Below are 16566 nucleotides of genomic sequence, written 5' to 3' on the forward strand. Positions count from 1 at the left end.
AGCAAAATTAGACAACATCCCTCACCCCGGAGAACTGTTCCCCTTCCCACTGCAAACATCCGCACACCCACCCTGCTAGGTTTAAGGCGGGGGAGGAATCATTAGCTCCTGGGAACAGGTTGTTGGAGGGCCTTTCCTGGTTGAGAACCAAGGTCATTGCTGGTCCCTGAGAGAGGTCCACCCATCACAGGCCCCCCTCCCACTCCCAGTCCAGAAAGCCCTGATGGCACAGTTACCTGGTATAGATTGACTACCCCTTCAGTCACTGCAAAGATCAGATTGATGTTCTTCTGGGAGAGCTTCTCGGTCATCAGCCCCAGAGAGGGATAATCCTATGAAAAGGGAGGATGTGGAGGTCTGTTAAGAAGTCCATTTGCATCCATCCCTGGACCCTAAGCCTCAGAACTTGGCTGACTTGAGCCATGGGCCAGACAGCCAAAGGGGGTAACCAGCAGCACAAACCCAGTTGTGAACTCCAGGAATAGAGGCAGGGGTACAGGCTGGTGGTGTCAAAACGAAGCACCTCTTTCTTCCTACTTGAGTCCGAGGCATTCATACCATGGAGCAGCTTCCATGGGCCACATACTGTTAGGCCTTGTTGTTTTGTAGCTTCCTCCTGTTTTGCCTTGACTTGGCACTTGGCAATACTCCACCAAGTGGTCCTTCCAACCTTCCTTTCCAGTCATTGCTCAGCTCTCTCCCTCTTCCACTCACCGCTGACCTGGCGCATTCTCTCTCTCCCACCTGGAGTGGCCTTCTTTTTGGTAATCCTGCTCCTGCCTAGGGACCCAGTTCTGATCCCACCTTCTCCAGGAGGCCTTCCTTGACCACCCCAGCTCATGATGAGCTTACCTCCTCTGAATACATGAAGACTTTCTTGACTATGCTGCCCATTTAACACTGACCATGCATCTGGTGTTACTGGTAACACATCTCAACTAAACCAAAACTCCTTACGGGTAGGACCTCCATGTAGTCTCTTTATCTCCCTCAGCCCCTGGTAAGGAGCCTTTCATAGGTCAGGAGTCCCTGGGACCCCAGCCCTTGCAGAGAAGTCATGAGGTCATCCAGCTCAGGCTGCTGACTTTGTACAGGTGCACCTTGAAGCCACCTAGACTAGGCAGTTGTTCTGTTGTCTTTAAGAGGTTAAAGAGTTCATACCTCCCCCAAGATACCCAGAGTATCGGCATTCTGAGGGTCTCTGCACCAGCATTTTGTACATGTTCTTTAGGGCATACATCAGTTTCTCCTGTTTCAATTTAAACTCCTTTCCTCTTACTTAACCCTCTATGGCCATAGAAAACAACTTACAGAATATAGCTAAATCATCCTTCAGCCTTCTTTCTTTTGAGCCAAATGATTCTGAGCCCTTAAACCTTTCCTCACAGGACCAACTCTCCATGCTTTTGACGATTTTTGCCTCTTTTTTCTCCACCTCCTTCCAATAACCACAAGTGAGCACGGTATCCCCAGAAGGGGCTCATCCCTGCACAGGAGACGAGAAGGCCTACTTTCCAGCTGGACCAGCAGACGGGTCCATTCTGGGTGCTGTGACGCTCCTGCTGGTGCTGGAGGCAGTGGAGATAGTGGTAACACTGATCACAGCCAGGGCCGTTTCTAGGGATTGTACAGGTTGTGCCCCGAATGAGGATGTCTGGCTGGGGGAGAGGGCAGGCTGAAAGGAGGCCTGAACCCTGCCGGGAGGAAGGGCTGCCGCTTTCTAATTCGCACAAATACTCTGACTAGACAGGGCAGCTGGCCATAGTGAATAGGGACCGGAGGTCATGTCAAGAATCTCACCATGGTCGTGGAGGCAGAGTAATGGTTGTCACTGCCAACATGACACTGACCATCGTTGGGCTGCACGATGCCTGCCAGCCTTCCGTCCAGTGCTATGTGGGTCTTGGCATCAGTGGTAAACACCAGCAAGTGGGATGCATCATTCCTCCAGCCAATCTTCTCCTGTTTGAAAAAAAAAGGCAAAAGAGAGAAAGTAATGTTAGCTGTGTCACTGGCAGAAAACAAAGACCCATGGACATCCCTACCCAAAGGTCTGAACAGGTCGTCTTGGTGAAGGGCCTCAGTCCCAGTCCTTGAAACACAAGCTGAAACTTCCCAACTCAGGGGTTTCTGTTCTCTTAGAAAACAGTCTCTGCCCTGGCAGGAGTGGCTGAAGGGACTGGGTGCCAGCCTGCGAACCAAGAGTTCACCAGTTCAATTCCCAGTCAAGGCACATGCCTGGGTTGCGGGTCAGGTCCTCATTTAGGGGCATATGAGAAGCAGCTGATCAATGTCTCTCTCTCACATCAATGTTTCTCTCCCTCTCTCTCTCCCTCCCTTGCCTTTTCTCTAAAAATAAGTTAATAAAATCATTTTAAAAAAGAAAACAGTCTCATAGCTGATTGGTTCAAGCAGTTGAGAGACACCTGATTCAGTTCCAAGTGAAACTCTTCCACTGATAATCATACGGCCCATCTAGCCCCCCACCTGCATCTGCACAGCTGGGCTGGGCTAGCAGAAATCCTTTCTGAACATCTTCCTGCTTTGCTGTGGCTAAGTTAACCCAGCTTGACTCTGATTCACTTCCAGAGAAGATGAGAAAATGCTCTCTCCAGAGAATGTATGGTACTATGAGGTTTAAAAGACTGTCAGCTCTGGCCAGGGAGTGGATACAAGCAAAGGATGCTTATCAGGAGCAATCTATTGCTTAGGGAGTATGAAGCTCTGCTTAGTTCCCATCTCTTATTTCAGACAGAAGTTCCCACAGTTGAGCCACTCCCTTCCCCACTTGATCTGCACTCACTACTCCTGGCATTCCACGTCCTCCAAACTCACGTCACAGACTGTAGCCTGCATGATGGCATCAAAGCCACCCTCTGGGCCATCTCGATTGCGTGACACACTCTGCTTCTTCACCTCCTCATTGAAGCGGGTCACCTGGTCAGTTAGCGTCAGCACATGTTTGTAGCCAAACATGGGCAAACAGGAGGTCTTCATTCTGGGAAGGGAAGGAGATAATTTAAGCAGGCAGCCTTAAAAGGCTGCTTGGGGACTGGGAGGGAACAGGAGGGGGGCAAACATGGACAGTGGTACGCCCAAGCCAGTTCTCTACAACCACAGTTACCCAGACAGTTCAGACTACAGAGCCCTCAAATTACCACATTGACCTTACCCCCAGCTAGCCTAGAGGATAAGAGAGTGAGCTGCAAAAGGAGATTGCCTTGGTTCAAATCCCAGCTCCTCTACTTATAAGTCATGGGACCCTAGGTAAGTTTCTCTACACTTAACCTCTAAAAATGGGAAACGAGAGTGCATAGCTCCTAAGAGATGTTGTGGGTTAACTTAAAGGAGTTAACATGTAAAGCACTCAGAGTGAGGCTCTTGTTGTTGCTATCATCTTTCATTTAATACTTTTCTAAAGTGACAGTGCAACAATAAAGCAAAAGTTTCACCAATAATAATGTCCCTGAGCCATCGATAAATTGATAGATTTGGATCCCAAGAGTCTGTTACCTTGAGTCATAGAAGTTGTGGCAGGTACTACACTTCAGACTGTAAAAGGCTGGAACTATATCCCATCCCGAATCCCATAGCACTCACATGCCTCTACATAAAAGGTTCTTCCGTAAATCCTTGATTTAATTAGAAAAGTCACAATCGATGCTTCCACAAGCCTGCCTTTACTCCCATGCTCAGCTTTGACTTCTGGAGGAGGACTTACTCATAGCAGGGGTTCTGGAGGGCCTCTGGTGGGGAGATGTACATGTATGGTGACGCAGGCTTGTCCACAAAGGCCCCAAAGCCAATCCACAGGTTACTTGTGAGCTTGCGCATCTCAGAGGCCAGCTTGGTACCCAGGTTCTGGATGTTCCCCAGATCATCCTTCATGGAGTAAGACAGGTCCATCAAGTAGTAGATGTCGACAGGGTAATCCTCCACCTGCCGGACTTGGACGGAGAAACTCTTCGAATCATCTGGAAGGCAGAAGGGTGTTAGTTTTTCTCTTCTTCTCTCTCTAAGACTTAATACGTTGATTTGGACATGGTTAGGGTTAATTAACTTCTTGATCAAACCAGACTTGAAAACCCTGGCATTAGGGGAAAGAAGGAACAAACATTCTTTGAGTATCTACTGTGTTAGAAGGGTTGAGTAACTTGCCCAGGGTCAAATAGCTAATATAAGGGAGAGTCAAGATTCAAACTCAGATCTTCTGACTCTAAGTTCTAACAGCTTCTATTTTCTCTCATTCTCCTGCCCACACCTTTCTCCACACCCTTCTCTTCTGGCCCCATTTCCATTGTGAGCTACTTCCCCAAGGCTTTCTGATCAGACCTGCACCTCTTGCCCTGTGCCCATCTGTCTGGCATCTCCCAGAGATGAGCCCCATCCCTACCTGGCCGGAGCCGGAGTGCAATCCTCTGGGGACTGACTTGTGTGATCTGGGAGCTGTCTCCAGAGCCTTTGTCGCTGAGAGGCCTGGCCTCCAGGATGATGGCTTCACTGATGGGGAACTCGATGGACTCCGGGGCACAGTTATCCTTCAGCAGATTCTCCTTCAGGTCACAGCGGGGCGAGCCCAGAGGCAGGGTCTGTAAGACAGGAGCATGAGGCACGGCCCTGTGGTTGGAGCTATGGTGGTTCTCTGCCTCCTGCGGGCTCTGCTGCTTCCCAGTGGCCTAGAGCTTATTTAGCATTTTGGAGCTAAGCCAACTTGTATGGTTCATTATACAGAAGGAGGGAACTGAGGCAATGGAGAGGTTGGGTGAGTACCTGTTCATGGATTGGTAGTTAGGAAGAGAGCCACTGCATATAATGACTGTTAAACTACTGCTTTTCTTTTTTAAATTATACATTATTGATTATGCTATTATAGTTGTCCTGATTTTTTCCTCTTGCCCCACTCTACCCAACAGCCCCTACTCTTTCAAGCAATCTCCACAACTTTGTTCATGTCCATGGGTCATGTGTATAAATTCTTTGGCAACTCCATTTCCTATACTGTACTTTACATCCCCATGACTATTGTGGAACTGCCTATTTGTACTTCTTAATCCCCTCACCTCTTCACCCATTCTCCCACACCCGTCTCCCATCTGGCAACCATCAAGACACGCTCTGTAACCATGATTCTGTCTCTGTTTTTCTTGTTTGCTTAGTTTGTTTTTTTGATTCAGTTGCTGATAGATTTGTATTTTTGCCATTTTATTATTCATAGATTTGATTTTCTTTTTCTTAAATATGTCCCTTTAACATTTCATATAATAATGGTTTGGTAATGATGAACTCCTTCAATCTTTTTTTTTTGTGGGAAGCTCTTTATCTGCCCTTCGATTCTAAATGATAGCTTTGCTGGGTAAAGCAATCTTGGCTGGAGTTCCCTGCTTTTCATGACTTTGAATAATTCTTGCTAATCCCTTCTAGACAGCAAAGTGTCTTTTGAGAAATCAGTTGAAAGTATTATGGGAATGCCTTTCAAGTAACTAACTTCTTTTCTCTTGCTGCTTTTAAAATTCTCTCTTTATCTTTAACCTTTGGCATTTTAATTATGATGTGTCTTGGAGTGAGCCTCTTTACATCCATCTTGTTTGGGACTCTGGGCTTCCTGGACTTGTATATCTATCTCCTTCACCAAATTAGGGAAGTTTTCTTTCATTATTTTTTCAAGTAGATTTCCAATTTCTTGCTCTTTCTCTTCTCCTTCTGGCACCCCCATAATGTGAATGTTGGGCCTCTTGAAGTCCCAGAAGCTGCTTATAGTATCCTCAGTTTTTTGGATTCTGTTTTTCTTCTTGTTGTTCTGATTGGTTGTTTCTTGCTTCCTTATGTTCCACATCATTGATTTGGTTCTCATCTTCATCCGCTCTATTATTGTTTCCCTGTAAATTGTTCTTTATTTCAATTTGTGAATCCTTTGTTTCTGAGTGGATCTTTTTTATGCTGTTGAGGTTCTAAGTTCCTTGAGCATCCTTATAACCAGTGTTTTGAACTCTGCATCTGATAGATGTGTTTATCTTCATTTCATTTAGCTCTTTTTCTGGAATTTTGATCTGTTCTTTCATTTGGGCCATGTTACTTTGTATCCTCATTTTGGCAGCATCCCTGTGTTTATTTTTATGTATTAGGTAGAACTGCTTTGACTCGGTGTCTTGGTAGTGTGGTCTAATGTAGTTGATGTCCTGTATGGTCCAGTGGCACAGGCTCCCCTATCACCCAAGCTGGGTAATCAACGTGCACCCTTCATGTGGGCTGAATACACTCTCCTCTTGTAGTTGAGTCTTGGTTGCTGTTGGCAGATCAATGGGAGGAATTCACCCAGGCCAGTCAGCTGCAAAAATTGGCTGTGACTACTTACCACCAATCTCTTCCCTCTGTGGAGGATCAGCTGTGCAGGGGCAGGGTGGCAGTGCTCCAAAGTGATCTGTAGCTATCCATTGGGTGTGCTGGCCCTCGGGTTTCCGGATGGTGCAGGGCAAGGTCAGCCCCTACCTCTGTTTTGCCTGGGGCCACCCTGCCTGAGCTATAAAGCAATCTGAGATGTCTGCTACTTTTGCTGGGCTTGGAGATTCCCAGGGGAAGCCAAGCTGTGAAACTAGGCTGGCTGCTGCTAGTGCAGTGTGTGGGGCCCACTGAGGCCAGCTGTTGCTTGTTTGAGAGGACTTGGGAGGGTGTGAATTGTGAGCTAAGACCAGCTATTCATATGGAAAAGTGCTTGGGTGGGGGATAGTCTCTGGGGATCTCTAAGGTGGGTCAAACAGTGTTACCCAGGTTGATGGAGTCTCAGCTATGGCACCAGCTTGCCAGCTCTGTGGGGGCAGGGTTTAGAAAAGGGACAATGGCCTCTGCTCATCTTGAGGCCAGACACTTCGGCTCCTCCCTTTATGCCACTGGTGCCTTTCAAGCTGCTACCCTGGTGCAGGGGCTCAGAGGGAATCAGTCTGAATGGGTGATAGTGTGTGTGTTCTTCAAAAGGAACTGCTTGGGGCTCCAGAAGTTTCTTCCACAGACCCAATTCCTACTGGTTTTTGCAGCCAGAAGTTGTGGGGACTTACCTTCCTGACACTGGAACCCTGGGCTGAGGAGACTGGTTTGGGGCTAGGACTCCTCATTCCCAAGATTTCCCTCCCAAATGTTCATGCACCACATGAGGGTGAGGAACAAGTCCATTCTGCATCTGTGGCCCTCCTACCAGTCTGGATGGATGTGGTTTCTTTAATTGCATAGTTGTCAGACTTCCATTCGTCTCGATTTCTGATGGTTCTGAGTGATGGTTGTTCTATATTTAGTTATAATTTTGATGTGGTTGTGCAAAGAGGTGAGCCATGCTTGCCTACACTACCATCTTGACCAGAAGTCCATACTGTTTTTCAAATTCTGAAGTACAACCCACTTTGGGTCCTAAAAAGCAATGTGGTGGGTCTCAATCATCTATTTATTAAATAGAATGGAATAGAATAGAATAGAATAGAATTAAGCATATAAATAGTAAAAGTAAGTATTGTTTTGTGAAACATTTATATATTGGGGGTTGGAGTATAATATATAATAAATAATGATACACAATGTATTTCTTTCTGGAGGTCAGGGTCAAAACTGTTTGGAAGCCAGTGTGTTAAGACACTGGCTAGGACATGAGATCCCTGAGGGCGGGGGCTGTTACCTTGTTATTCCCAGCACCCCACCTAGGACTTACCACAGAGGCATGGGGAGCAGCGGCAGGAAGTAGGGGCTAAGTGCACAAGAGTAGATTGGCTGAGACTACGTCTCAGCATTGCCTCTTACTAGCCCCTTACTAGCCAGTTACTAGTGTGAGTCACCTGAAGTCTCCAAGAGACTTTGTTTCCTCAGTTATAACGTGAAGATCATAAGAGCCCCAGCTTCCCAAGGATGTTATGCAGGACTGCATAAGACAATACATGTAAAACACATAGCCTGCCACAGGTTAAGTGTTCATTGAATGTTAGCTATTATTACGAGATGCTCTATAAATAATTTCTGGATAAATTGATCTTGAATAAGCTTCACAAGCTTGGGCAAACCCCATGATGCCGGGCCACTGGCCAGAGCCTATGCTATCACTTTAAACCTCCTCGCTCATGCTAGACAAAGAGCCAGCCGAGCACCCTTCCAAACCCTGGCATGTCTCTCGCAACCTCCTGGAGCTCCGTGTGTGTTCACACCTGAGTATGAATGGAGGACATCCGCATGGGGCAGAATACGGGAAATCAGGAGCCCAGTTCAACCCTGGGTCTGCCACTAACTAGACATGTGCCTTCAAAGAAGTCACTTCACTCCTGTTAGCCTCCCTTGCCTCACCTATTAGATGACGTGGTGTTTTCAGTCCCTTCCTGTTCTGACATTCAGCAAATTTAGCCAGCAGTGTATGGGCACAAGTCCACGAGGGCTCCTTGCCAGGTTCGGGGGACTGGCGGGAAAGCTGGAAAACCCCACCCCGGGCCTATTTCACAACATCTAGGCTTCCGGCCCTCAAACCACCACCCACCTCCACCCACCCCCTCTCACAACCAGCTGAATAAGCCATACCAACACCCCAGAACAACTAGTGTTAACAGTTATTGAGCACTTACTGCATGGCAGGCACTGTGATAAGCACATTGTTTGGGTTACTGCAATCTTCCTGGTTACCATCCTGTAATGCTGGATTGATTACCATCTTATAAGTGAGGAACCTGAGGCTGGGACGCTTTGCAAATGAGGAACCCAATCTTACAGGCAAGAAACCTAAGGCTTGGAGAAGTTAAAGTGCTTACCCAAAGCTACAGAGCTGGGAAGGGGCAGAAGTGAGATGCTAATTAGACTGTCTGACTGCAATTATCCTCACAAAACAATTAAGTTTCATTATGTTCTGCATAGAGTGAGAATCAAGGCAGAGAAGCAGAAATGTGGAAGTGAGGGGCCCAGGAGGAGCCACACCTGAGAATGCCCCAGGTAGGGGACAGAATGCAAGATGCAGAGGTGGGAGGTGTGGGAAGGCTAGATAACGTTCTGCCGGCTCAGGCCCCTTAGGTGACTGGAGTCATATTTCTAGAAGAGGGGTTGGGCCGCAAGGGGCTAACTGTGTTCCAAAAATCAGAACTTTGTCCCTGGCCGGGTAGCTCGGTTGGTTCGAGTCTCATCCAAATATGCCAAGGTTGCAGGTTCAGTCCAGGTCAGGGCACATACAAGAAGCAACCAATGAATGCATAAATAAGTGGAACAACAAATCGATGTTTCTCTCTCTCTCTCAAAAGTCAATAAATTAAAAAAAATTAAAAATCAGGACTCTGTAGCCCAAAGTCCCTTGCAATGCTCAAGGTCCCTCTCTCCTGCCCAGTCCTCCTCTGACAGGCCAAAGAGCTTCCCGACGTGGATGGGAAGGTGAACAATGCCAGAGGGCTCCACACTGAATGTTTGTGTCCACCCAGAAGTCCTAAGTTAAACCCTAAACCCCAAGGTGATAGCATTAGGAGGTGTGTCTCGGGAGATGATTAGGTCACGAGGTGGAGCCCTCTTGTATGGGATTATTCCCCTACAGACAAGCCCCAGAGAGCTCCCTGGACTCTTCTGCCATGAGAGGACGGAGCAAGAAGATGGCCATGTGTGACGCAGACAGTACCTTGATCTTGGACCAGAACCGTAAGAAATGAATGTTTTTTGCGAAGCCACCCCGTCTGTGGTATTTTTGTTATATCAGCCTGAGTAGACTAAGACAAATGACCTGAGGACCACCCTGGCCCAAGACAAAAGGTGGAGGGAGCTTTTGGAAGGCAGTGGGTTCCTTCTTTCTCGGCTTCCCGGGCACGCAGTGGAGAACAGCATCAGTAATGGGAAACAGTGTGTGAGACTCAACCTCCCTGACTCAGGAGATTCCAACAGGGACAGCACAGATCCTCCAAACCTCTGAGAGAAATGAAGACCGCCCTCAGCACCCAGCTCTAGCCCTGGACAGAATGACACAGGGCAGGATGTGTGAGCACTTTGCATTTTTGTGCTCAAACTCCTATCGTCGGCCCTGCCTACCCTTCCCGAAGCTTCTCTCTCAGGAAGCTCTCTTTTTTGCTCAGAAAACTCCCTACCTTATCTCTGGCTCCAGTTGCCCACTGAGCCCCAGGGAGAAACGTTTCCAAAAAAGGAAATGATTGTGTAGACCAAGATGCACTGAGGAGCCGAGCCTTTCCAGGACTAAGGCAGATGCTGAAGGAAAAAGGGAAGGGCAAGGCCATCCTGCAGCTTCAAGCTGCATCAGCAAAGACAGAGAAGGTTTAGAGTTTGGAGGGGGGCTTCTTGAATCCATTTTCTAATGTGAGAGTGCTTATTAGAAGAAAGTTTGAAGTGCTAAGCCTTGCTGACAGTCCTTATGGTTTGTTTATGAATTTCCTTAGAAATATAAACACTAACAAACAAAAGCTGTCTCCATCCCTCCCTTTGTGGTCACTGGCATCAGAGGTCAGGAACGTAGCAGGCCTGCCCCTCAGCCAAGCTCTCCCTGAAAGCCTTCTGTCCCTGAAGAATACCAACGCAGTGACCTCAGCACACTTGGGCAACATTCCCTCTCTTAATAATGTGGGTTGAGTAGGTAAGAAGAATGTCTCCAGGTTACTCAGAGAGGAACTGGAGGGAGGGGGCAGGAATATTAAAGTCCCCGTTCCCAGTGAAACCGGATGTTACACAAAAAAGGGCAAAAATAACCAAGACCCAGGGGAAGGCAGAAGTGGAGAGGTGGGAGGTTCTGGCCAACGTGCTCTGTGAGCTGACTGCCTCCCTCTCCTGGGACAGTGACACACGCTCTCACTCCCATTCTCCATTCATCCCATTTTGGAAAATTGGGAAAGTACAGTGTGATAACTGTCATTATCCACCTATCTCACGGGGTTGCTTGAGATAAAATGAGACTGTGAATGTGAACTATTTTAAAAATATAAAAATCTCAACATAAGTCAAATATATTCAAATACTTTTGCTATGATAGAAACAAATAAATGCAAATAGAAGGTGATTCTTTTCTTTTTCTTTCTTTCTTTCTTTTTTAATCCTCACCCGAGAATACGTTTATTGATTTTTTTAGAGAGAGAGGAAGCCGGGGAGAGAGAGAAACATCAATCGGTTGCTTCTTGTAGGAGGTTCAACCAGGGATAGAGCCCACAACCTTCCGGCGTATGGGGTGATGCTCCAACCAGCTGAGCCACCCGGCTGGGGCAGAAGGTGACTCTTCTCTACTAGTACCATCATGCCACCCTCTGCTCTTGGAGGACCATGCATAGTATGTCCTGGTACTTACTTTTCCCCCCAGAGAGCTATTAAATACCACCCCCCCAAACAAATCAACACTCTTCTCTAGATTGATGTCCAGTGACAACAAGAAGACACTTGAATGTACAAAGAAAGAAGTGTGGAGGAGACAGAAAGGAGGAGATGAAAAGGAAAGCATTTTAGTTCATGGGTGTATTCATACCCTATTGTCTCAGAGGGGGGAACACTTAATATTATGTATTTTCTTGTAATAACAAGTTAGAGCAAAACTCTCAAGATGAACATTTATCCTCCAGATTAAAAACAAAAAAGGTAGAAAGAACAAGAAAAGCAGCAGAAAAGTAAGGGTAAAGTCATGTTAGAAGCTAAAAAGGAATTAAATAGTGGCCTAAGCCTTTCCTCCGTAGATACATAGAAGAAAATAAGAAGTAATTCCTATGGGAGTCTTCTCCTTTGCTGGCCCAAATCCCTTCTTCTTCTTCTTCATCCGTGGAAGTCAAGTAGAGTGTGAGCTGGTCTACCTTCTGATGTGCCCTCAAGGTGATATAAAAATTCCTAGTATTTCCCTCCACCTTAGGGTTGCCAAATTTAGCAAATACTTGGAATAGTCTTACACTAAAAATTATTTGTTGTTTAATTAAAATTTAACTGGGTGTCCTGTATTTTATCTGGCAACTTTAACTCTGCCTCCATCCACCATGACCCCAGTGATCAGCCTATCAGTTAGCAGTATTTGCCAAACTTGATATCATAACAACCCATTCTGATGCAATAGGTACAGGGTTCATCCTGGGAACCTTTGTATTTAAGAAATGTCTGAGGTAATTCTCACCACTGGATAAGTTTGGGAAGGTTTAGATTTCAATATGGCACCAGTGAGGTCAAGACCATAAGTTGAATCTCTGTATGAGGTGGGCTTCTTTGCTAGATTCACAGCTCATGAACGACACACCGCCCCAACCCGTGTCAGTATCCAACCCTCTCCAAGAACACACCCCACGCAACGGGCCCAGAACTTTGCACTCATCCACATTGGCTATGTTTTCCTATAACGGGGCCAATGCTTGCTATACACACCCAGAGCTGCTGTCCTCTAGGACCAAGGGAACGCTGAGCCCAACCAGTTGTTTTTCCAGAGGCTGCCAATCCTGCCTACAGCAGCCAAGGTAGGGAAGGCAGAAGCAAAGGCTCTCCAGGGTCAATTAATCAACAAATCACATTCAAAATGGCCCACACGGCTCACTTTTGGTTTTTTAAGTCAACAGCCAAGACACTTTTAGCAGTTAAACTCAGCCTGTGTGGGGGGAAGCCGCCAGGGGAGAAAAATAGCCACCATGCTCACGATTCCCACCTCCCATTCCTCCCTGGCTGACGCGTTCTGTCCCGCAAGGGGCAAATACTCTGCACCCTTCCTCCCCGGCTCCTCCCCTCTCCTCTTTCCCTCTCCTCCCCTTCTCCCTCTTGCTCAGAGACAGTTGTAGCCATTCACTAAACCCTTGACCTCTCCCACTTTCCTGTTTATATCCCATTCTCTCTCCAATTCCACCCCCCATTCTTTGGCTGGTCCTACTTTATGTTTTGATCCTACCCCACACCTCCCCTGCCCTGCCCTCCCCTGGTATTCCCTAGGGGGCAAAATTCACCATGGTCATCCATAGAAAATCTGCATTTGCATCTCCAAAATCTGGTCATGAGACATAGGGGCTTCACCTAGTCAGGCCTCAGCCACATGAATGTTCCCTTTGTAGATCAAGAGAAACAACAGACACTCCAAGAATATGTTTTCTTTTTCCTCAGACTCCTTGGGGCCACAGTAGTCTCCATTTTCTCTCAGTTTGGCCATGCCTCTGCTCCAGCCAGCTTCAGGCCATCCATCCCATAAGGGACCCTCTCTATCAGCCTTCCCTTCTTCCAGGAGTCAGCTGCAGGATTCCCACCTCCTTATCACAGAAGCTTGATAATATCAGGATGGTGACCAAGGGAAGGAGGGTATGGCAAATGAGAAGGGAGGAGACCATATCACACTTGAGCAGCCTGCTCAGCCCAGAGGGGTGGAGAACCTGCGGGGGTGGAGGGAAAGGGCTCACCCATCCCCCTCTGCACCCCCCCCCCCCAGCCCCAGGGAAGGTTTCATTTGCTAAATGAAGTCAATGTGGCCCAGATGTTGGGCAGCTGCCTCTGGAAGCAGTTCCCGTGCTGAATTGCACACAGGCCAAAGCAGTGTGTTGAGCTGGCCTCTGCCTCTGGCAGTCCTCTCTACAGGCAAAAACACAGCCTCCCACTCCCACCCACCCACCCACCCACCCCTACCACCCCAATCCTGCCAGGGAAGTTGCCTTTTTAGGAAACTCAGCAGATTGAGAACACAGACAGACAGAGAGAATGAGGGCCTGGGTTACAGTAGTCGAAAAACTGAAGCGGGCAGGAACACGCTGCCGTGACAGGGAGGGCGCCTCAGCTGGCTGAGATGCAGCCAGGCCAGGAGCTCAGGTAACCACCTGCTGGGGCCAGGCCAGTGACTCAGCCTCAGACTGTAATCACTGGAAACTCTCCAGCCACACTCACCGTCCCCCCGCCCTATCCACCCCGCCGCCGCCACCACCACCAGGCCTTGCCAGCTCCACATTCCCGTCCCAGCCACAAACACAGCCATTCCCTCAGACACACTCATTCCCTAGGGCCCCAGACACAACAAACCCTCTGCCTAGACTCAGCTAACCCTTTCCTGTCACCCTCTGATGCTCATCAGATGCCCTCATTGACACCTAGGAGAGGGAAGGAAGAAGAAAGGGAAGAGAAAGAGAAAAAGGCAGCCCAATCATCAGAGAGGAAAGGGAAAGAGAAAAGACCTTCTGATGAAACATCCCCCCACACAAGAGCAAGGTCCTCTTTGATTTGCCTTTTTAAAAATTATGGCATGTCTATAAACCAGCCTCACCTGTGTACCTATAACCCTCTCTGGCCTCCCCTTTGCAGACCTGAGGCCCTGCTTCCCTGGGGTAGCAGCAAGCAAGAAGCAAGCAAAGTGTGCTAAAGGGTGGTAATGGCTACTGTGAGTCCAGGAGGGACAACAAAATTGGCCAGAGCCGTGGACCATTCGGTGGGCCCCGGATGGCACTCCACAACATCCCCGAGACAGCTCACTTCAGCATCCATCAGTGGGAACGCTTCACCCTGGTTTTGTGCAGAAGGGACAAGGGGCTTGTGTATTTAGGAGGGAGAAGCTGTCCCATGGGCCTGTACCCTCACAAACACAGGCATGGCTGGGGAATAAGTAAGGTTAGGTGCTGTTCCTTACCTCGTCTGAGCACCAGGCACACATGGGACTCACAGCCAGACACTGTTGGCAGGAGCTCACGCCTCGTGTGGTGCAGATGTTCGGCCCTGCAACAGAGAGGCAGAAGCATTAGCTCTGATCTGACTTGACAAAATAATGGGCCTGCCCCATTCTCCCCAGCTTTCCCAAATGCCCAAGTTTACAGCTCTCAGATATACACAGACACACCCTAACCAGACCTTGGATGTTTACCCAACACAGGCTGTTTGATAAAAAGGAGAATGAGGAAGGCTGGGAGAGACCCACCACTGACCTCCCTCCCTCCATGAGGCCATAGGTCAGGGTGTCAAACTCATTTTCACCAGGGGCCACATCAGCCTTGCGGTTGCCTTCAAAGGACTGAATGTAATTTTAGGACTGTGTAAATGTTAACTACTCTTTAACTAGGGGCAAGGAGCTCAGTGCTGCCACTGGGTAGAAACAAGGTGCCAGCCTGGATTCCGCCCGTGGGCCTTGTGTTTGCCACCTGTGCCATAGGCGATAGAGCAAAGCAGAGTCATCAGCCCAAGTGTCAGCTCATAACCAATGGAAAGGGTTGAATGAACAACTGGTTTGACGCCTACACTGTGCAACTGAAAATCTGAGGTCTAGAGTAATGACAATTTATCCAATTGTTCTGGGGATATATTCACAGTCACTACAAAGGGGATCCAAAGTCCCGGTGCACTAACATTAACATACAGCCTAAATACTGGGGGGCAGGGGCAGCCATGGCAGTGTTTCCCTGGTAGGCCAGGGAAAAGCAAATCTTCTGGAACTGTATCAGACTTCCCAACACATATACCTTAGGATCCAAGCATGGAATGCTCCAGGAAGAACTGCAGGAATGTTAGAAAAGGCCGACTGATATAAGCTGGAAGAACGTGGACTTTTGGAATGGGAAAGCCTGTATTTGATGTCTGAATGCTCTTCTTACTCGCCGCGTCATGACCTTGGGCAATTCAATGAATTGATGTGAAATGATCATATCCATCTCACAGGATTTGTGCATGAGTTCTGTGAGGTAAGGGAGAAGCACTTGGTATGCTACAACATGCCACTCAAATGCGAACAGTCTTCATATTGTCAGAGGACAGAGAAAAATCAGGAGGGTGAGCAGGGACAACCAGAGGGGCCGAAAAAGCCTTGGAAAGCCCAGCCTGGAAGAAGACTTGAGGCTTTTGCTTGGACAGAAGCCCCCTTCCTCTGTGCTTTCCCTAGCTCAGGTAAGCCTGGCCTCGGCCCTTCAATGCCCCCTAGGAATGCCTTTTCCAATATAAGGGGCAAATGAGAAAGACCCATTGTTCCCCATGACCCACTTATCCTGTCAGTTCCTTTGTCTAGTTTTCTAAAGTGGCTCCTTTGCCTTCCCATCAACAACTGCCACCAAGGGCAGGTCACTGGGATGCAGTGGCTGAAAGTATTGATTCATCGGAAGTCTCTGTGACTGGGCCATGCTGATTCAATGAGCTGCTGCTCCGAGGCCACCCCTCCCGCCTGAGCATGTGGAAGGGGTTTGGTCTTCTGTTTCCAGTCGTTCACAAGGCCTGCGCCTGTGTTCCTGTTCAGCCTCAGCGGCTCAGACTCCATCCTGCTGGAGAAGGATCTTCATCAGAACTTTGTCCTTGCCAAAACCAAACATCTCCTACTATCCCTTTCCTCTGACAATTTAGCCAGAGGGGGCGGGGGGTCGGGGGGGGGGACTGGCCCTGGTCCTCACAGGGTGATTATAAGGGTTCAACGAACCAATCTCTGTCACTCTGAGCACAAGAACTGGCACACGCAAAGTGCTTAACAAATGCTCCTGCCGATGCTGTTGTTTTTGTTGTCACTGTTTTATCCTGACTACCGAGCTGTTTAAGACAGGTGGACGTTTCACTTTTCTTTTCCTCCTGAAGACACCATTCTACAGGACAGCTGAGTGTGCTTCAAGCACAGGGGTGGTGAGGGCAGAAAGCATCAGGCTAGGGGACAACAGTCAGTGTCAGATCTGGCTTCTAAAT

General features: G+C 48.1%; 1 protein-coding gene across 1 annotated transcript in view; it reads right to left on the reverse strand.

Annotated features, from left to right (window-relative positions):
- ITGB3 (integrin subunit beta 3) overlaps window positions 1–16566 on the reverse strand; it is a 48809-nt gene that overhangs the window by 21446 nt on the left and 10797 nt on the right. The window contains exons 2-7 of the mRNA XM_028521921.2: window positions 14546–14631; window positions 4394–4589; window positions 3722–3974; window positions 2836–2998; window positions 1801–1962; window positions 237–332 (exon numbers count right to left, since the gene is read on the reverse strand). Of these exons, the coding sequence (XP_028377722.1) occupies window positions 237–332; window positions 1801–1962; window positions 2836–2998; window positions 3722–3974; window positions 4394–4589; window positions 14546–14631 (956 nt within the window). The remainder of the gene's footprint in view (window positions 1–236; window positions 333–1800; window positions 1963–2835; window positions 2999–3721; window positions 3975–4393; window positions 4590–14545; window positions 14632–16566) is intronic.

This window comes from Phyllostomus discolor, chromosome 8 (genome assembly GCF_004126475.2).
Source record: "Phyllostomus discolor isolate MPI-MPIP mPhyDis1 chromosome 8, mPhyDis1.pri.v3, whole genome shotgun sequence".
NCBI classification, from domain to species: domain Eukaryota; kingdom Metazoa; phylum Chordata; class Mammalia; order Chiroptera; family Phyllostomidae; genus Phyllostomus; species Phyllostomus discolor.